The sequence below is a fragment of the Spermophilus citellus genome, assembly GCF_964194105.1.
Source record: "Spermophilus citellus genome assembly, chromosome: 9".
NCBI classification, from domain to species: domain Eukaryota; kingdom Metazoa; phylum Chordata; class Mammalia; order Rodentia; family Sciuridae; genus Spermophilus; species Spermophilus citellus.
In genome coordinates this window covers 126405710-126427854 of record NC_138191.1, presented here as the reverse complement: position 1 = coordinate 126427854, position 22145 = coordinate 126405710, and the positions used below count along the sequence as shown (strand labels likewise).

The following is a 22145-nucleotide window of genomic DNA, read 5'->3' as shown; positions in this document are numbered from 1 at the left end:
CTGACCTTGGCAATGAAGTTAGTTCACTGGCCCTTCTTGTCAGTGACACTGAGGAAAATGGAAATAGCAGCTACTCTCGTCCTGATCCCAAGTCTTCCCTGGCCTCTCTTCCCATGACAACCCCAAAGTCACCAAAGGATGCCCAACAGGCAGCCAGCATGCTCCAAGGCCTGCTAGAGAAAAAACAGTGTCTGCTCCACTGTGCCTGCCCCCTTTCAGCTGGGCACTAGAAAACTACCAGGGCCCCTGAATCTGGATTCCAGCGCTTAAGGCCAAAAATTAAGATCAAGGCCTTGGCCTAGAGCTGGTCAGGCTTTGTTTTGCAGGGGGAATCATAGCCATTAAATGCAGTGTCCCGATTTATTGGCTGAGAACAGACGGACTCCCTGTGGGGCTGACAAGAGGCCCAGAGACTGTTCCGGTGTTCACGCCACTGAGGGCTGTGCTAAAGCACCTGGCAACATCACCAGGTGGGTGTAAGCAGGAGTCCACACCTTAAGTCATTCGTTTATTTCTCAAGATGTGCACACTCAAGTATTAAGTTGGCCAGGACAACTCATGGCTCCTAGGTATGTACAGGTCCTTCAATGGCTTGGGTTACAGACAACTTCATAGCTAGTGCACCACACACACACAAGATAAAACAGGAAGCCTAAAAACCCCAAGCCACTCCAAGAAAAATGAGGGAGGGGAGAAGGGTAATAATGCAGCATCCTGTGGGGGGAATCAATGCACGAGGAGGGGACAACAGAGGGGTGGAAGGCAAGCTAGCTTCAATCTCCGTCAACTGCAGCTTCCGTGGGGATGTTCAGGGGATCGAGTTCAACAGGTCCTTCAGGAAGCTCTCTGGATCGGTGATTTCTGATAGAAGACCTGGAAAACACAGAGCAGAGGGTAGGTAGGAGCAGCGTGCACAGCCCCCAGCCCCAGCAGAGTTGGCGAGGTTGAGAGAGACTGAGAGGCGAGCAGGGCTGTGTGTGGCCACACAGACAGCATAAGCAGGTACTGGGCTGAAGAAAGCCCTCCACCGAGGCCACTGCTAGGAACAGCCAATGCAGAGGCTCCAAGCTCTTGGAAGAGCTGCTCAGCTGGCAGTGGGCTGGGAAGAAAGAGGAATTCATACTGCACACCATTCCATACCTTCAGCCGGTCTCATTTCCAGAGAATGAAAAGATAAATGTTAATAGAGGCATTCTCTTGATAATGAGATCTGGGGGAAACTTTTTTCCCTGCATTTTTACACTTACACAATCCTCACAATGAGCACCGGAAACAGTGAAGCCGAGAACCAAGCTAGCAAAACAGAGCTAGGCATGTTATTACCTCTGCTTTGGCCCAGGGCAGCTTCCTATCAGGGCACCTCTGACAGAAGGCTGTGAAGCAACAGCGCTGTGACACCAGAGGGCCCTGAACTTTATTCCTAGGTGGGCTTCCCAGGCCTGGAGCCCAAGTCACCTCCTCCTGCTATTACCTGATGCTGGATCATGAAATCCAAACATAATTTTAATGTGTTTGCAATTAGGATGACAAATTTATTACACAAAGAATTTGTGCACAGGAGGGTATAATGAACCTCGGCTTCACTAGCTTTGGGAAAGGAGCTGTCTACCAGTGTCTCCCACAATATGTCTAATGTGCTGCCCTATTTAGACACTCAAGAGGTGCTTTTTGCTGTTGGATTTACCATCTATTTAAGAGTTAAGGGTGAAAAGCCAGCCTCAGCAAAAGGGAGGCACTAGGCAACTCAGCAAGACCCTGTCTCTAAATAAAATACAAAATAGGACTGGGGAGGTGGCTCAGCGGTTGAGTGCCCCTGAGTTCAATCCCAAGTACCAAAAAAAAAAAAAAAAAAAAAAAAAACTGTGACATGAGAGGTCTCTGTCCCCAAAAGGCAGGAAGACAGATTCACCCCCTTTCTCATGTTAATTCTCTGAACGTCACATTTCCTGGCTATGTTACTTGGCCCCCGACTTTGTTTTGGGAAACTCAGTCTCACTGCGTCTATAAAACTGGGGATAAGCAGAGTGGCTTTTTCACACGGGGCAGCCTAGAGGACTGAACTCAGACTCAATGAGGGGTGCAGAGCCTCGGAGGCAGAGAGTGCTCAGTCTCAGTACACAACGGAGCTGCTGCCCGCTTGTCCATGGCTTGGTGTTTACACGTTCTTCCCAGGCACTTTGGTGGGAGCTGGTTCACACCTGTGGCTCTTACAAGACAAGCCTTGACACTGACCGGCTACATCAAGGAACTCTGCAAAGGTCTCCACTGGCATGAACTCATCCTGGAAGGTCTTCAGGGCCTTGTCGGCAGCTTCGTAGATGGGCATGTCATTGTGACGGATGTACTCGGCCAGAGAGCAGGACCAGCCGCCCTCCGTGTTACTGGTAGGCACCTTCTACAAGAACCAACAGATAGGGCCAGATGACTCACTGAACGCTGCCTGGTCCTTGGCCTGGAGCTGGTCAGGCCATCTCAACCCCATGGAAAGAGCTCTCCCTGTACACAGAGCTTCCTGAAGGATGTGTTCTACCTCCAGGACCAAAAGAACCTCAGTCACTCCTCACAGAGCTCTCATAATGCACGTGCCACTGGAACCTAGGAGCAGCACCACAGCCGCTCTCTTTCCTCCCCACACGTTTCACAGCTGCATGCCAAAGCTAAGGGCATCATCACCATGCTCTGACCGAGCTGTCTCACTCAGATGACAGTAGAAGCCACCCTAAACACTTTGATTTTCTGAAGGCACAGCTCCCTAGAGAAGTGCACAAGGAGCAGGCAGCAGGCTTGAGGGACATGAGGAGTGACCCAGCTACATACAAATGGATAGCCCAGATGCGTGGGTCTGGCCTGAACCCTCCCCACAGCACCAGCTAGTTGCTTCTGAGAAGCAAAGTGCCTCCAACCAGTGAGGGGCAGCTTGTGGATGCTGAGGCCAGGTCAGAACCAGGACCACAGACATCCTATACCCCTGCAGAAACCAGCTGGGCCCCCTGGATTCCTTACCTTGAACATGTTGTAAATGAGATCGACGAGGGCCCAAAAGAGAAGGGAGGAACGATAAACAGAATAGTCCTTCACTGCCTTATCTGTCAGCCTGGAAAAGAAAACCAAACCCATTCCATGAAGTTCCTAGAAGGCCACTTGCAAGGGCAGAGCAAAGCAAACTTGGGGCCAAGGGCAGAGTTACTATGATATTCGCCTCACATGGCTTGGTCTATGTGCCTATCTTCTTGGAAAATGCAGCTGTGGGCAAGGAAATCTGAAGCCCTGGGCCAGAGGGTTATTCATTACAAAGACAGTCCATGAAATCCATTTGATTCTTAGCACTATCTTCCAAAGCACAGTAAAACCAATGGGGAGAACTAAGTCCAAAGGCACTCAAGCCTCCTGACTTAAGAAATGTAAACAGTTCCAATGTTTCCCATGTTTAGCCCTACACTAGCTTTTGGACATGATGGTGCCTAATATATGAAGAGGAAACAAGGTTCTATTTCAATTTTTTTTTGGGGGGTGGGTGGGTACCAGGGTCTGAACCCAGGGGTGCTTAACCACTAAGCCACATCCCAGCCCTTTTTATTTTGAGACAGGGTCTCGCTAATTTGCCAGGGCTATATTTGAACTTGCAATCCTCCTGCCTTAGCCTCCTCAGCCACTAGGATTACAGGTCTGTACCACAATGCCCCGCCACCTCAATCTTTACTTTCCCACCAGAAGAAATTTTATAAACAGCCAGGAGATGCAAACCAGCCAAATGCCATCATTTGTCAAACACATGCTCTATTAAAAACAGCAAGCTGGTAGAAAAATTGGTGTTGAGCAACAGTACTGTCTAGGATGGAGCATGCAACCACCCCAACACCTCCTAAAAACTGAGGTAATCCCAAGGCTAGCTTTCACCACACCCCTTTATTTCTAACCTGTATTGTCGCCACTTAGTCTAATGATTCAATTCAGGATTAAAGACTAGTCAGTGCCTTGGAACGCCAGGGGCTGCCTCTGACAAGGGCCATGGCCTTCACAGTAGACAGTCTTGGCTTGAGGAATGATCACACCAGGTACAACCTGATGAAAAATAGGAAGACTGGACTCCCTTCAGTGAAGGAAGTGAAGTTTCAGAGTCAAGATTTGGTTTCTACCACCTAAGCTCCACGAGAGAGCTCATTTGCAAATAGCCATAACATCTGTAATAAGTAAGTAAAGGCCATGAACCCTGCCATGGAGTATTCTATACCCTGGAACACTTCTCATGATTAAAGGGACATGTATAAAACTGTTCAGTACAAAATACATGTATATGTAAGAATGGTAATGAAATAAGCACAGGTGTTATTTCCTAGAAGCTAAAACCATGGGCCTCAAATGAAGGGAGCACCTAGCATGAGACAGGCCATTCACACCTGCATTCAGCAGACGCTCAATTCACAAATGTAAAGTAAATAATAAAATGAGAGATGAATGTTAAAATATGCTGCCTAGACCCCCTCTGCCCAAGATCTCCCAAAGTGCCCCACTTCCTCCTCTGCCTCCCAGCCCAGAGATGCTGCAGCATAAAGTAAAAATTACTGGTCAGGTGGGCCCCTGGATGAGGGCAACTATCCACCCCTAAGTCCTGGCACCCGAGTCCTGGCAATAAGACAGTAGATAAGGATGTGATGAAGGCCTGAGCAACTCCTAGCCTTAAATACCTGCAAGTTCCCAGCAGAGAAAGAACCACTTTTTTCTGAATGTAAAATATGCAGAAGTCATTAGTTTGTCTTGAGCTACTTTTGCATATATCTGCTACTGCTCCTACCTCAAAAGGTACTAGACTGAAGCCAGGTGTGGTGGCACACGCCTGTAATCCTAGCGGCACAGGAGGCTGAGACGGGAGGATTGAAAGTTCAAAGCCAGCCTCGGCCTTAGCAAGGCACTAAGCAACTCAGTGAGACTCTGTCTCTAAATAAAATACGAAATAGGGCTGGGATGTGGCTCAGTGGTTGAGCGCCCCAAATTCAATCCCTGGTACCTCCCCCCAAAAAAAGTAGTAGACTGAGGACAAAGTCTGCTGACAGTGACATTGCCCAATACCAGCATGACACTCTCTGACACATACTGCAGCATAAGGTCATGAAAGCAAGGACCACTTCCTTCCTGAAGTGCAGCTCCCTCTTTGGGAGATGTCCCCAGGATTAGAGAGTGGGCCTGAAAGAAGAAAGGCCCACAGAACATAAGACAGGTGGAATAAATGCCCTTCAGCCATGACCTCTCCTTGGAGGGTGTCCCAGTACTGGGAAAGCCCTTAGCACCTCTGCGGGTCTGTTTCATAGGTGGCAGGTTCACAGCCCAGGCCATGGCCAGGCTTGGTTCTTTTCTGTGGCTGTCCTGCTTGGTAAGCAGGAATTCTTAGGTGACCCTGCCCAATTTAATTATTTAAGGCTAATTAGTAAAGGTGACTAAATTGCTACAGAGAAAATGGCAATGCATAAATGTAGCTCACAGTGAATTTCCTAATGAAGCTTGGACCAAACTGACTTTTCTTTAACTGCCTGGGACAGTAGTGAATCCCAGTCTCCTCAGTGAAGGCAGAACAACTCTAGCAAGCTTGGACCCCACACCTGCCGAGAACCTGTGCCCAACTAACGGCCACTCTACGTGCCATGGGTGCAGGCTCAGCCTGGCTGATCAACAGTGTCACAGTCACAGGATCTGACTTTAGATTTCAAGGAGCTGGTTGACTACCAATGCTCAAGCTCTTGGGAAACACCGGCCAGTGACACATGTGGAATAGGGACGGGGTCACATAGAAGACTAACGAGATTCCCTCCCTCCCTGTACCCAACAGGCTGGAGTTGGCCACACCATAGGACAGCTCCAGTCTGGTCTCTCTGGGGCACCAAGTGCCTGGAGCTGAAAGCGGTGAAGGACCAAGTGTGCCCACTCAGGCCCCTGCTACTTCACTTGGTTTGTCATCATCATGGGCCTGAAAGTCCCTCTGCTGCTCCCTTGTTGGCCCCTATGTGAGGAAATGATCCTCAGATCCTAAACTACAGGATCTAGAGAACTGAAGCAGAATCAAAGGGACATCTTCCAGAAATGAAGCAGGGTTACATTTCACTCAAGTGGCAGCAGCAAGCTACTGGACTACCCCACGCCTACTCCCCAGCACAGGCAGACTGCTCCCCAACACCAGCCTGAGTGGGGCTAGAGTTCACTCCACACAGCCACCACTGCGGTCATCTCAAAGAGCTGGGGGTGGTTTTTTTTTTTTTTTTTTTTTTTTTTTTTTTTTTTTTAAAGAGAGAGTGAGAGAGGAGGGAGAGAGAGAGAGAGAGAGAGAGAGAGAGAGAGAGAGAGAGAGAGAGAATTTTTAATATTTATTTTTTTTTAGTTCTCGGCGGACACAACATCTTTGTTGGTATGTGGTGCTGAGGATCGAACCCGGGCCGCACGCATGCCAGGCGAGCGCGCTACCGCTTGAGCCACATCCCCAGCCCGGGGTGGTTGTTTTTGTTCAGTTGTTTCTCCCAGGACACCCACCATCTGACCCAAATTGTAGCACAAGTTCATGAAAGCAAAGGACCACTTCCTTCCTGAAGTGCAGCTCCTCTTTGGGGGTGTCCCCATGATTAGGGGAGTGGGTCTGGAAGAAGAAAGGCCCACAGAACATGGGACAGATGGGATATGAACAGTAACCAAGAAGTGAGAAGGATGAGCTTTTAACTATTATAAAAGAAAAAAAAAAAAGAAAGAAATCCCCTATCACAGTCACCCTGAAACTTCTTAATTTATGGCAAAACTATCAAATCAAAAAAATTAGTCACCAGGCTTAGTCCCTGCTGATAATCTTAGTAGCTGTATCACCTGGTGCCTGGCTGCCTTCCTCCCTGAATTTTCTACCGAAGGTAAAACTGGCTTCACTTTTTCAATGGATGAACACAAAACCAGAGGGGACCAGGAAACTGCCAGCCATCAGCCTAGACTCTCAGTGGGAGGGAACCAGTGTTAACATCGACAGCTGAGTCAGCGAGCTCGCCTTTACCTAGCACTCATGGATTAGTCAGCAGCTTCCTGAAGCAGGTACTGACCTGGTGGCCCCCCCTGGAGCCACTGCCCGTGCCTGTGAGGTCACCAGCAGCCTCCGCAGGATCTCTACGCGTGTGGCTCTCCACTGCTCAGGGGGCAAGACGTGCAGGGCCAGAACTGTGAAGTAGTGGGGCCCATCCACATCAAAGGCACTCTCCACCCACTTCTCCTTGGGCTGCTCCAGGAAGCCTTGGAGGTTCTTCTCCTCTCGGGATGTTGCTCGGGTTCTGCAAGAAGAGGGGCATGGTGGGAGCAGGAAAGTGGCATGGCGTCACACAGTGGGGTGCCAGCGACTTTCAGAGCTGAATGAACATGGGCAGAGCGGAGAGCCCCTTCCGCCATCAATACTCCCAGGCCCTTGTTCATCGATCCCTGCCTCCCACCCCCAACCCCTACTCAACCCAGGACCTTTCGCCCTTGAGCACCCTGCGGCTGGCATGTTCACTGACTCTCCAATGTGGACGTACCTGACCACTTTGGAAGCCCAGAAAGTGAGGACACTTGCCCAATGTCACTAAGCCAGTGAGTGACAGCATCGAGTGTGGAAGGATCTAGACTTCCTGACTCGACCACAGCCCAAACTTACCCTTGCCCTCATAGGCACTGAGGCGCACCTGGCTACTTTCCCAGGCTCTCTATTTGGTTTGTTTTTCACGGCAGGTGCTCTTCCTCCTTCGTAAGCAGAGCAATTTCTCCTAGGCAAGCACTGCTGGTCGCGCGCACTCTTGCCTAAGCTATGTGGTGATTGCCATCATAGCAAACCTGAACACCAGGCCATTTTGAGTGCTTTATGTGGATTATCTTATTTAATCCTCACAAGAACCCTGTGAGGCAGGTACTACCACTGACCCAATTTTACAGAGAAGAAAACTGCAGAATAGAGGTGTTAAGGACCTGGCCCAAAGTCATGAACTTTGGCTGAGAACCCTGGCAATCTGGCTCCAGAGCCTGTCCACTGTTAACTCTGCCTCATCCCCATAACAAAGTTTTGACCAGTGGTCATGGACCTGTCAATAAGAAATCACCCAGTCCTTCCTGATTACACTGCCTCCTCATCACCTGGTCGCTGTTCTCATGCCTCAAATGCTTGATGCCCTATCCTGACTCAGTGAGTGTAGGGGGAGGGTGGGGAGTAAACAAACCATGCTAGCAGCCACCCAAATCCCAGTTCCCAGATCTGCAGGTGGCACTGCCACAGTTGCTGGGCTATGGAGACAAGGAGTTGGGGGGGGGGGTAGGACAAGGATACCCTGCTTCCTTCTGCTCCCCACAGAATGGGTCTGGCTAGAAAGGACAGACAGACCTGATTGGCTCTTCCAGCCCCCGAGGAACCCGAGGCTTCTGGACATCCTAGGATCTGCACAAGCTCACCGTGGCTTGCAGGTGTCATGGTGTGACCAACTCGTCTTTGTACATGTCCACCAGAGACACTCAGTGCTCTGTAACCAAGCTCACACTGATGTCAAATGGTTAGTGAGGGAAGGCAGAATGTCTGGAAGAACAGAAGCCTCTGGGTCAGCCTCTGCTTGTCCAAAGTAACTGTCAAGAGCCAACTCCCCTCCAACTCAGGGTCTTGAGCAGGAGTTCTAAACATCTGGCATGCAGGATCATGGCAGTACCTAAGTAACCAGCTCTACCCAAGCAGGGTGTGTGTTTTCCTCACGAGTCGGCTTCTCCCCCTGGGGAATGGAGCAGTCCACTCCACCCCATGGCTGCCAAGACACGTCTCACAAAAACCTGCTGTCAGGGCCCCAAGAACACTGATAATGAGCGCTGTCAGGCCTGCGGCAGAATCTGGACAGTGGGCATGTCTGTGCCGTCAGCGAGGCCAGGTGTCTCCTCTGATACCCAAGAAGTCTGGCGATGATGCAACGCACTCTGAGGAAGCCCTGCCCTGCCTCTGTAACAATGCAGCCTGCACTCTGGAGGTCAGCCTTTTATCTCAAGGACAGGAAAGGAAGGAGAGAACAACATTGTTGATGAGAGAAGGCCAAAAAGGACAAAAGCCGACTGTACTGCTGCCTCCTCAGCACGGCAGTGCCTCAGGTGGGTGGCATAGCTTTCCATAGGCTGCCAGTTTTCTGCCCACCAGAGCTGTGGGGCTCTGCCAGGAACACGTCCTGTAAGTACGACACCATTCACACCCAAGAGCTAAGGCATAATAAATCTCTTAATTTGCTTCTAAAACCTGGAGTGGAATGGGAGAATCTTCTCCACCTCCTGAGTGCTTCTTTTAAGACACTTCTAGGTGTCACCTAACTATGCCATATTGTGCACACAGATAAAAAAACACATTTTCTTCCTGGCTGCCTTCCTTCTCAGCTGACTTCCCAGATAATTTTCAACGGTCCCTTCCCCTCTCACTTGCCAGAGTTTTACTTGCTGGAAGAAAAACAAGAACAGCAAACCCAGTTTCCAGGCATGCAGTGGGGCCTCAGCTCCACTGCCCCGCCTCGATGGGAAGCCTCCACCTGCGACAGCTCGTGTGCCCTGACTAGTGCTGCGCTGAGCTCCAACCATGACCCCCCAAGCAAGAGGGCAGAATGGCTTTGCCCATTTTGCTACCCTCCAGGCTGAAGGCCAGTCCGAGGATTCCGCCCATGGCTGCCCACAGTGGGACACAGGGCAGTGTTAGAAAGTCACCCACCCTATGTTATTCTGGGAAGCTCCCAAAAGCTACAGATGAACCTCTTTACCTCAGTAGAGGCTGCCTAAGGTCAGACACTGACTCTGGAACTAAATAGAGAGGTGATGGGAAAGCCAGGGGGTCTTGTGGGGCAGAGGGTCCATGGGGTAGGCCACCCACTGGGCTACAGGATACTGACGTGTTCAGGACGTAAAGCACAGTGTGAATGATGTACGGGATCAGGTGGATGTTACTCTCCCGGCCACCCCCGCCGGTGTCTGCGCTGAAAGACTGCTCCATGGCAAAGCGCAGGAAGAGCAGCTTGATGTCGTGGATATTGAGCTGGTACGTAGGCTCCCGCTGGCCCGTACACTCCTGGAGGTAAGTGTTGTGCCTGGAGAGAAGCAGCACAAACATGGAAGCTGGAGTGAGTTCCTGGAGAAAGCCAGGTTGACAGAACCAGAGGGAGAGCTGGGGACAAGGGCAGGGCCAGCAGGAGACAAGACCACAGGGCATTTTCATTTCTGCTGTGACCAAGTGTGACATTCCCTAAGTGTGGACAGATGTCATAGCACATATTGTGGATACATGATATATTTTGGAGGAAACATGGAACTTACTCCATTCTGGCAAGATGATCTACCCACAGGAACTCTCTCTTCAACCTTCAAATTCATTTATTTATTTTTTTTAATAAGTCAATATATAATTCTATCTTTCTGGGCCTTGTCTCTTATTAGTTGGGTGACTTTGAGTAAACTACTTAACCTCTCTGTACTGCCAGAAACAACATACGGCAAACCTATAAATATGATACCCTTTGTTACTTTCATCATTATTACTCTCAGAGCCTGGTTTATAGTAAATATCTTTTTGTTATTGAGCTTTAAAACAGGACTTGGTAAGGGGCCACTGTGCCATGAAGCCCCACTAGGACACGGATCTCAGAGAAGCTTAAGCTATTCCACTCTGGATTTTCAGATACAGGGAAGCCTTAAAAGGAGTCCCGTATCCTCCATGCAACTAAGCTACTTTCATTGTTGTTGTTGTTATTATTATTATTATTATTTCCTTTCCTTTTTTTATTGTTACTAGGGATTGACTGCAAGGCACTCTATCACTCAGCTCCATTCCCAGCCATTTTTGAGACAGGGTCTCACTGAATTGCCTCAGCTGGCCTTGAATCTGTGATCCTCCTCCCAAGTAGCTGGGGTTATAGGCATACATCACAGGCCTGGTTGTTTTTATTATTTAAACATCAGAGCCATATACAATTATAAGTGAATTCCAGGACATTCTGGCCTTAAGGACTAAGTTAGGAGTCTGAGTTTTATGTCATAAAATCAGCAGAAGGAGAATGACCAACCATAATTTTAAACAGTGTCTCAGAAACCAAAGGTTCTCCTTTTCCTCACCTCTCCTTTTCCTGGGGCTCAGCAGGCGAGGACTTTTGAACCCAGGGGCACTCCATCCCCAGCCCTTTTTAGATTTTTGAGACCAGGTCTCACTAAGTTGCTGAAGCTGGCCTTAAACTCGTATTCCTCTTGTCTCAGCCTCCCATTGCTGATATCACAGGCATGCACCACTGTGCTTGGCAAATTCCATAGTTTTTACCATGGGAAATGCTTGATACTCACCTTGCCAAGCAAGTGGCAAAAGCCGATTCAGGGACATGGGGCCCCCAGACCGGGAGGAGCCCATTGCACTTAGTGTTGGCATTCTGCAGAGCGGCACTTTCCCACTCTTCCCGGCCTCGAGCCAACCTGGGTGGGGAGTAGAGCAGGGACAAATGACTACTGGAATTAAGCTGGCATGAGACACCTGGGCGGATGGGGGAAAGGGAGGCTTGCTGTTTAACAGTAAGTACGTTAGGCCATGCTCTGACCTATAGGGAGAATGAGCCATTTATAATCTCTGGACTTAAGGAGCAAGTCTACAGACCTGAGTTTCATAATGAAGGGAGGAGTGGAGCAACCAATCAAAATTTTAAACAGTTCCCCAGAAACTGAGGGTGCTCCTTTCTCTCACCCTGTAGTTGGGTGGGCCGTGGCAGGTCCAGACTTCTATAAACCATGGCAAAGGCTGGCTTCACTAACTTAGGTCAACAAACTACTTTTTACCAGCCTTGGGTCCCTACATCAAGAATGGCTTCTGGCCTATGGTTTAAGGTAGAACATGATTACTCCGCAGAGACTAAAGTGTAGATTTAGAACCTCGGGGTTGGCAGTCCCACTCCCTGCAACTCCAGGGCTTTAGGGAAGTGGCCCACTCCTCAGAAATAATGTAGGTCCAGAGCAGAAGCATACATGAGAGAAAAGGGAGGCTCTGGGAAGACCTGCTGAAGGAGCCACTCTGCAAAAGCCAGTGCCTACCTGACAGCAGCCAGGTGACAGTCGTAGTGCACAATGTTGAAGTGGGACACGGTGCTATAGCCCTGCTGTTTCCGGGGCTTGTTCTCCATCTCCTCCAAGGCTACCCGCTTAGTGAAGGTGTAAATGCCCAGGACCTTTGTGGGCTGCAAAGACAACAGATGATAAGAGAGGAGAGATGAAGAGAAAACCCCACCTCAGGCTTAGGAAGGAGGTAAAACAGAGTGAGGAGAACTGAGTGTCCTCCTTCCCAGGCAATGCCCTAGGATTAGGCTGCTTTACGCAGGGAAGTGCACAGAAGAGCAGGTGCTCTGGTTAAAAATGGTTTATTCTCATCAAAAATCAAGCTGAGGTGTAATTCCTCAGAGCAGCATTGAGGGTGGTGGGATCTTTAAGAGGCAATCAGGTCAGGGCTCCACCCTCACAAAGACCAGCAGTTCCCTGAGGGGTGTCGTGAGAGGGCTTGGTGCCTCTCTTGGACGCCCCGGCCCCCATATCCTTGCACTTTGCCCAAGAGATCTTACCAGAAACCGAGATTTCAGCACTATGCTCTTGGACTTCCAGAACTATAAGCTAAATGAATCTTTGTTCTTTACAGATTGATCTGGACATTTTGTTACATATAGCAGCAGAAATGTACCAAAACATTGGCACCTCAGCTGTGGGTTTGGCACCAAGCTAGGTACAGCCTAGGGAAAGGGGTATGAAAGTAGCCAACAGGAGGGGCTGAGCAGTCAGGCAGAGAAGCAAGCCCATGCCATCCTTCTCTCTGGATCTCATCCATTTGGAAATGCAGGACGTGCTGCTTTCTTGATAAGTCACCTGCTTTTCAGGAGTTGACAGGCAGTGCTGAGGAAGCTACAGCACAGCAGGACCAACAGAGACACTTGCCCTTCCACACCCTGGGTGCTGAGAGTGGTTAGTTCATGCTGGGGAGGAAGAGACCACCTTCTAGGCCTTCAGGGGAGAAATAGGTCACCTGCTGCTCTACTCCTTTCAGGTTAATCTAGCTTGAATATGCCTGGAAAGTGGGGGCTCTGATCTTTTCCCTCATCATCCTGAATGAAAGCAGCACAGTGTGCTATGAAGATCCCAGGTCTGGAGTCAGAGCAGCTCCAGCTGGAATTCTGGCTCCACCATGTGTCTTTTGTTTTCTTGACCATAAACTGGGGCTTTTTTACATTTGAGACATGATTACCCAGTTTACACAGAGCTCTGAGCCTGAGGCCTCACATACAGAAGGAACCCAGTGGGTGCTATTTGTCATCAAGGATGGTGATGTTCAGTGTGCCTTCCTGCCTTTAAAAGAGGACAGCATACAGCCTTGACCCCAGGCTAAGAACAATAGGGTCTGCAGGAAAGGGACACTGCCTGAAAATGAGGCCAGACCATGCCCTCAGAGCCCATGTCCCTGAGGCCAACTGTTGCCCAGCAGTGGTACCTGGAACTTGTATCCCTCTCTGCAGATGCAGCATGTGAGGCCGGGCTCCTCAATTAGCTCTTCCATCTGCTTCAGGAGCGCAGTCTTGGTCACCACCTGGCCTTTTTCGTTTGTCTGTAAGAGAACCCAGGTAGCATGTCAGAAGGGGATTCTCACATGCCCTTCCACCCTGACCTGGGGACGCTTAAACACTGTTAACATCAAGAGCAAAGTCCTTCAGACTCAGATTCTTTTGCTATTCTCCCCTCCCTACAGGAACCCTTGAGGCAGAGGAAAACTTCCAACGGGAACTCCGAGTGGTACTTCCATTTGCCACCAAAAAAAGCCCCCTTTCTTTGTTCCAGCAATGCCAGGTCTCAGCTGGGAAGAGCTGCTGCATTCTGACTGGCTCACCATTACAGTGTGATTGTTGAAACTGCTGACATTCAAGTTTGCAGGGACAAGGCTCTTCTAGGATTACTGCTTCCTCTAAGGTGGGATAGAGAAGCACAGAGCCCTTTGTGTCGAACAGATCCTGATCAAAACCCTGTCGACCAATTAGTTTTGTGCCTTGACCTACTGACTTCTCAATTTCTTCATGTGGAAAAATGAATATAATGCTATCAACTCACAGAATCACTTGAGGGTTTAAACAAAAATCTTATATAAGTAAGGTGTTCCAGCATTGTGCCTGGCACGCAGCAAATCCTCAATACCCAATGGTATTTTTACTGTTTTTGTTAACTTTTGCTAAGTCAACCCTGAGCCCCATCTATAAGCAGAACAGCAGTCACACCTCTGAGGTACCAGTATACTTAGTTCCTGCCTTCACCTACACCATTGTCAACCCAGGACTCGAGGAGGTGGCTTTACCGTCATGCCCAGGGTGCCCAGGGCCTTCTGCCTCATCGCCATGGCCATGCGCTTCTTCTCAGCCCGGGTCTCCCTGCGGGCTGCGTCAATCTTCTTGTTTACATCAGGGTGTTCCCGCAGTGCCTCCAGCAGGTTCTCTGCCAGAGTCCCAATGCCCTCGTCACTGGACACCTGCTCCAGTTTATGCAGGTTTGTGATGGAGTCGGTTCCAATCAGAACCTGCCAATAAGAGAGATAAGAGAGAGACCAGAGAGATACATGTATCCAACTCTTGAGACAAGCCTTCTTCCCAGGAGCATAAAGATCTGAAAAATCAACTAATACACACAATCTGTCACTTGCTCAACTGCAATGAGACCCTCTGATTCCATAATGACACATGGAAGGAGGGTGGCTCTGCTACTGCCCTTCACTTGTTGCTACAATCTTTAGCTTCAGTGTTTCCAATTGTAAAACAGGGATAATGCCAGGGTGGAAGTGAAAATTAAAAATCAAATGGCCCATGTAAAATAGCTAGCACAATGAGAGTGAACAGGGCCAGCAGGGCCTCTTTTCCTGACAAGAGAAGCAGCAGCCCGCCAGGCAGAGCAGGCACTGTGGTTCATGACACACTGCTCTTAGGTTCTTCATCTGGGAGCCCTCCGGGCCCTCTGAACCTAGGGCACAGCTTCCTCAACCCAGGGATACGAGAGGCACAACTAGTATATGTGTGAGCAGAGATAATAAAAAAACAAATAAAAACAGATATCAACCCCCGTGCTTGAGAAGGTTGGAAGTCACAGTACCATGGCACTGGTCATCAGGCGCTGTGGAGGATGTCAGAACACCCAAGGCAGATGGTGCCTGGAAAAGGCCCCTAGGTGTGCTCACTGAGCATCACCACCACCCCATCACCAGTGAACTGATAGCAATGACTATATATCTGACAATAAGTTGAAAACAACAAAGCTAACTTGCAAAACTCGGCTCTCAACTCAGATCATCTGCTAGCTCACTGCAGCTATGCTTTAAATCGCACCTCAGCAAAATTACATGTTATCTTATGTCTCGTGCTTCTATAAGCTGAGCCCATATTTCAAATCCTATTGAACTTTTCCCACAGGTGCCCCAAACTTAACACCCTGGGTATCTACTGTGAGTGAACATGGATGTATATGTGTGTGAAGGAGTGTTTTAGGTGACAGGGAAACAAAAGACTGCTGTCAGTTCACATTTCAGCAAAGAGGATAGAACAAACATCCACAAGGTATGCTAAAGAATATTTCCCACACACTCTCAAACCTCCCGGGTCCACCACCACCTTGCACCACACTGCCATTCACCTCGACACCCAATCCAGGGACTGAGCAGTGTTCCTGATCCATCCAGCTTCTTCAATGTGCACAGTCTCTAAATCCATTATTCTACCTCCCAGGTCTCTGTTGAGTCTACTAACTAGTCCAAGCTGCCACTGCACTCCCCTTGACCATGACAGTAGCCTACTTCCAGTCTCACCTCCCTTCAGGGTCTTCTCTGTAATATGGCCAGGCACTGCCCACTAGAGAAAATGCACACTCCTCTCATTGGAGAATATTCTTGGACTCACTGTTAGCTCTTGCCATACCTCCTCTGCCCTATACAACTGCTTCCATTTCTTATGATGCTTCAAGCTTTCTTTTGCCTCTGAGCCTTTCCAGGTATCACTCTCTCTTCCTAAAAATCCTCTTCCCTTTGTCCCCTTCCACACCACATCTATCTCATTGCATGGTCACTACTATTTTTCTGGTTCCATCTTCCATCAGGCACACTGAACATCTCGTTCAGCAACTTAGCTCAGCCCAGTACTAGACATGACAGCTGCTCAATAAATCCTCTGAAAGAAAATTATGAATGCCAAGCATTTAACTAGATAAAGTTTTACTCTAAAGAAAAGAATTCAATTTAATAATGAAAGCAAGCCCAGGAAGCAGCTGATTGGAGACTATAGGGCTCAATCACAGCTGTTCCTTGACTTAGTCCTCTGCAAAATAGAGCTTCCTCACAGCAACAGAAAACAATATATGGGAAGACCCTTACTGCAAAAAATCATCTCTACAAAAATAGCTAATTGTGACAATCTGTACTGAGTTGAACAAGAGTTTAGAACAATAAAGACTGGAGTAGAACACTTGCAAGAATCTTTAATAGAATTATCACATTTTTGGAGCGAGTTATCAGAACAGAGCATCAAATAAGAAATTGGAACCACATTCAATATAGAACATTATAGATATTAAAAAAAATACACCCTAAGGACTCTCAAAACTCAACATTAAAAAAAAATTAAATAATCCACCTAAAAAATGGGCAAAAGATATAAAGTCATTTCACTGAAAAAGAGAGACACATGAAGCACATGGAAAGGGGTGCCTGTGCAGCAGCACAGCCACCAGGGAGACACAGCCAGCACAACAGCAAGAGGTCACTGCACATCTGCAGGAGGCGGAAAATCAACACAGCCTCCAACTGCTAGTAATGATGCAGAGAAACCAGACTACACACATGCTGCTATAGGGATCTTTGATTTCTTGTAAACAAAACATGCAACTACTATTCAACTGAGTAACTGTACTCGTGGGCATTTTTCTTAGAAATTGAAAACTTAAATTTACCCAAAACCCTGCACCTGAATGTTCACAGCAGCTTCATAACTAATAGTCCAAAACTGGAAACAACCAATTATCCTTTAGTGGGTGGACGATTAAACTGACTGGGCTATGTCTCTACCACAGAACACTGTGAAGCAGTAAAAAGGAATACATGTATTGATACAGGCAACAGCCAGGTCAATCTCTAGAAAATCATGCTTAGTAAAAGAAGCCAATCCCAAAAGGTTACACACAGTATGATTCCATGCACATGACAACCCCTGAAATGACAAATTATAAAAATGAAACACAGATCAGCTCCAGTGTCTCCTGGCAGGGGCGTAGAGGGAAGTGGATGCAGCTACAAAAGGGTAACAAGAGGGATCCGTGTGGTGATGAATTTGTCTTGTATCTTGACTGTCAGGATTAACAGTGGCTGTGACACATGCTGTAGTTGTGCAAGATGCCTTCATTGGAAAAGACTGGGTACATACCATTTCCCTGTATTATTTAATGACTGCATATGAATCTATAGTTATATAAAATGAAGTTTGGAGGAAAAAAAAAAAACCCAGCCCTGGTTACCTGCTTTTGGGGGCCAGTTAGGATTTGTGAAGGGTTAATAGACACCTCAGCCCAGTGGGGAGAGATCAGGAACGGGCTGAGTAGAATGGACGGACCTCCCCTGGTAGAGTTTTCAGCTGCCTGAGGCACAGCAGAAAATGGTGGCAATGGTATTGTGAATGTCCCAGAAACTGTGGTCAGAAGTCATATAACTGTTTTACAGTCTGGCCAAGTCATGACCCTCATAGTTCAAATGCTATACAGCTGATCCATGAGACAAGAAACCTTACTTAAGACTAAGCAAAGGTGGAAATCACAAATATAATTACTTCCCTCTGCACAGAGAGAACTAGATGACTCCTAAAAGTCCCTTCTACTCTAGGAATTGAGTAGAATCACATCAGCGGTTCTTTGTTCAGTTGGTGATAGATATAAGAGAGTAAATGGCTCCCTCCTACCACACATCCTATCTACAGAACAAGGTCCACATGCACACTGGCCACTCACCTGGGTGGCAGGGTGCTGGATAGCCAGCCCTCGAAGAAGCCTCAAGATAAATGGCAAGGCTGGACGAGATAAAAACTTTTTCCAAATGTCAGCATCCAAACTGCAAAACAGAAGAAATCGTATTAGCAGGCCAGAGAAGCAAAGCACTTGGAAGTCAGTCGTTCATTCTGGCTTACTTACACTCCCAGAGCGTGTGTGTTCATTTTGAACTTGTGATCCTCTTGCCTCAGCTTTCTGAGTTACTAGGATTATAGACCTGCACTACTACACCTGGCTTTCCCACTACTGATTTAAACCAGACCCATTAAGAATGTCACAAAGATTTGATAAGAACTACCCAGCTCAGCCTAGAAACTAGACGGAAGTGATAAGCCTGAATAGAAACAAAAAAGCTGCCATCTTTTCCTTAAGGACTCTGCAGTTGTTGAGTGGTCACCCTGATAGTTTCCAGAAGGGGAGGGAAGTCTCCGAGAAGAGCAATGGGCATGAAGCTCTGCACCAAGATGGTGACAGAGAAGACCAATGACAGGGAGGGAAGACCCAGTCTCTGGAGGAGGGCTTCTCACTTCTTGGCACTAGGGATGTGCTTCTTCATGTAGTCCAGAGCATTCTGGGTGATTCCCTTCTGGAGGATCAGATCTTTCAGCTGATGCCCATTGCTGTTGTTCTTGATGCCAGCTGCGATTTTGCAGAAGCAGTCCAAGAAGACTTTATCATCACCACTGTGGTCTTCATCGTACCTAGGAGCAGAGAGCAGAATCTGAAGGTGTGAAGGTAAAACAAAAACCCACCACGTCATTCTCTTGGTTAACAATCACCAACCACCTCTAGTCCAAACTCCATCATGATAAAAATCCTTGGACCTGACCATGCCACTCTCCCTCTTAGCTGCTATGTGCCAAAACTCACACCGGTTTTTTTTTTTTTTTTGCATTTTCAAGCTTTTGTGTACACAGCTCCACCTTATCATGCCCCTTTCCATCTCACAAACTACTTCACCTTGTCTGCTAGCCAGCTCTACTTTAACACAATATATTTCAATTGTTGCCTCCCCCACTAGACCGAGTTCCTTAAAAGCCAGAAGGGGGACATAAAAATCTAACAGAAATTCAGTGTTCCTTCCTTGGTCTCCCAGAACTAGTTTAGGCTTTTGTGGGGACTCTCACATACTTATCAAAGTTGCAGTACGGTTTGAACCGCTCTACCAGGATCTGCATTTTCTCCACCTCTCCAAAGGAGAGGTATGGGATGATGCGAAGCAGGCCCTGGAGAACACTAGGATTGGAGCGGACAAAGGTGCTGTTGATCTGGTCCAAGAGCATCACAAGTTGATCCTTGTCACCTGTGAGGAGGAGGTTGCCCTGCAAAAGAGAAGTGGGGGTGAAGTCAGGACTGTGTAGTCAACAGCTGACCCCATAAGGTCATCCATTCCCATCAGACACAGAAGAACTGGTTTTTAACACTTCCTGGGCAATTATAAACAGCAGGAGTTTCACTTGATAAATTACTTTCTAAGTTTCTGTGATGGTCTCTCAACAATCTCAGGTGGTCAAAATGAACTAGTACAATCTCCCCTCCTCCCAGAGAATCCAGAGGGCTGAACATCCATCTGGGCATATTTCTGGCCAAATCACTGGTACCAATAAGAATGGAGAGAGTTGTAGGTGGAGACAATGGAGAGAAACTGAACTGTGTTCTAGGCCTGAATCTACCAGTGATCAACTATAAGGCATCGAACAGCTCATTTCATTTCTCTGGGCTTAAGGTATCCTCAGTTGACAAAGGTTCCTGACTATCAGCTAAGACAAGCCCTGATTCCATCAAGGAGCACTGTTTTAGTGAAAGAACATCCTTAGCAGCTATGTTTCTTCTGAATTCAAAGATTTCAGGCTCTAAGATAATGATGTTCCCATAGTTAAATCTTGCCATTCCTGTGACTTGAGAGGGTCATTCTGGGTTCAATTTGGCTGGACACAGACATGCCTACTGCTGGTAATGAGACAGGGCAGGTTCCAGTGTCTGTCAGGGAGGGAGTGGGCCCTATACTTACCTTATCCTCGCTCAAGGGCTCAGCATTGGACTCATCTAGAATGATCTCCATGATGCTAAGCACCTGCTCGGCCACAGCCGCACCCCCACTGTCCTTGCTCTCCTGCTCAGCTACCAGGGCCTGTAGAAGAAGAGACCCAGACACTCTCAGGATACAACCATTGCTGATGACATCTGATGCCCTACATGGCCTTAATTCCCAGAAACTGTGTGAATACACACAACGTGCCTGTTCTGAAAAGGAGACAAGCATGTGGGATTTTGACAACAATGAAAATGTGCAGGTCTCTTTCTTGGGTGCCCAGAGGAGAAGGGTACTACTTTTCTATTGGTGTGGCTTATGGACTATTTCAAGGACTACCTTCCTCTCATCTGAATTCAGAAAAGGGACAAGGAAGCTCTGGGGTGCCATAGCAAGAGCATAGGCAAAAGTTAGCATGAGGAAGGGGGCACTGGAAGGACCCACATTTCTCTATCAGTCAGTCAGAGAGATGGAGGCCTTGAAGAGGCTGCAAGTCCATTTCACCTTGCCCAGAACTGAAGATGCCCCCCAGCCTCGACCTAGGGCTACAAATGCTCCCTCTTCATCATCTGAAGCCTCAACTTCTTACCAAGTTTAGAGTTCCCAGCATGACATTCAAAGTGTTCATTTCCAGCTTGACTAACTGTTGCCGGTTGACTTTCACCTTCACACAGTAACTGAACAATTTCAGCAGCACCTGACAAGAGAAGCAAATCAAAGCCCATGAGAGTGTCCACAAGGGTAAGATATGGGGACCAGCAGGAATGTAGTCTCAGAGGGTTATGTGTAATCAGTAGGTACTCCTTCTGAAATGCAGGGGGGCAGCAGGGGAAATGAACACAAAGGAGACATGGTAAGGTGGCGGGGCTCTTAACAGGTTGGCATTTAAAACAGCAATGTTCTCCAGAGGCCACACCCAGAAGCTGGGCTTATTTCTATCATCCCTAAATGATGGCAGTGACACAGGTTCCTAATGGGATGAGTACTGATACTCTGTCTTGGGGAAATTCTGACACTAAGAGCCTGAACCAATGGTAAACAGAATGATGCCAAAGTTCCTAGAGACTATGGGAGCTCAAGCACCAGGCAGGTCATTTAAAACAGACATGATAATATTTAGCCTTATATATTCTAGGGATAAAAATAGTAGTGAAATATTTGTGGTGCCTCTGGAATCCTGTAATTCTGACTAATAAAATAGCCAGAAAAACCTCCAAACAAGATCCTACAATGTGAGAAATTAGTTACATTACAAGCCACTTAAAAAGCAATAAAAAAAAATTATTAATGATGATTGACATAGTGCAGTTAGTTGGAGGAAAATAATGAGATTATTGGTTCCATAGATGACTAAAGAAGTACTAGAGGCTGCCATGACACTGGGTTTTGGGGGAGCAGGCCAGGAAAGAGGAGTAGGGGGTCAATGATTCAGAGTGTGTAGGGAACTATCAGGTTCTTCGCTGGTCCATGGCACCATGCTGCCCTCTAGGGTTAAGTGGCACAAATGGCCATAGCTTTGTGTTGCAGAGGCCTCTCCTTCCCAGTGCAGAAAGGCTGATCCCAGCCCTGCTGCCCACAACTTACTGTTAGAAGGGGGCGGCCCTGCTTGAAATCTTTGATCCCAGCCAATCTGTTAAGCATGCATTCTAGGCCCCCACACTGGGCCATTACACCAGCCATCTTGTACACTTCTTCTTCATCTTCTTCTTCATCTGGAAGAAAAGGAAAGCCACGAAGAATGGAGATAGGTGAAGATGGGAATAAATCAGAATCCCCAGAATGCAACAGCCCTCTCCTGGGCTGAGAGCAGAAGGCCCTTTTCCCTACCTCCAATAAAGACAGCCACAAAAAAAGGGTCAATATTGGATACTAGACTACACAACGTCATTCCAAAAAGAGCTTTTCTTAAGGTTCAAGTCAATTAAAATCACTTATTCAAACAGGAAACTACAACAATCACTATCACCAATGGGAGAACAAAGCAAAACCCGAACAAAAATAAAACTAAACTCAAATTTATTGCTAACTGCATTTTTGCCCTAAAAGC

General features: G+C 47.8%; 1 protein-coding gene across 11 annotated transcripts in view; it reads right to left on the bottom strand.

The window, feature by feature from the left end:
- Positions 1–495: 495 nt before the first annotated feature.
- The window catches only part of UBR4 (ubiquitin protein ligase E3 component n-recognin 4), a 128723-nt gene continuing 107073 nt past the window's right edge, over positions 496–22145 (bottom strand). For 7 of the 11 annotated variants that reach the window (XM_081308072.1, XM_081308071.1, XM_081308074.1 and 4 more), the window contains 15 exons: positions 21683–21810; positions 20688–20795; positions 20078–20197; positions 19198–19388; positions 18594–18767; positions 18028–18127; positions 14351–14569; positions 13499–13612; positions 12061–12203; positions 11326–11481; positions 9888–10082; positions 7065–7289; positions 3004–3094; positions 2233–2395; positions 496–873 (listed from right to left, as the gene is read on the bottom strand). In XM_081308072.1, the coding sequence (XP_081164198.1) occupies positions 809–873; positions 2233–2395; positions 3004–3094; positions 7065–7289; positions 9888–10082; positions 11326–11481; positions 12061–12203; positions 13499–13612; positions 14351–14569; positions 18028–18127; positions 18594–18767; positions 19198–19388; positions 20078–20197; positions 20688–20795; positions 21683–21810 (2192 nt within the window). In that variant the 3' untranslated portion in view covers positions 496–808. The remainder of the gene's footprint in view (positions 874–2232; positions 2396–3003; positions 3095–7064; positions 7290–9887; positions 10083–11325; positions 11482–12060; positions 12204–13498; positions 13613–14350; positions 14570–18027; positions 18128–18593; positions 18768–19197; positions 19389–20077; positions 20198–20687; positions 20796–21682; positions 21811–22145) is intronic. The other 4 variants (XM_081308073.1, XM_081308077.1, XM_081308069.1 and 1 more) reach the window with 1 other exon arrangement.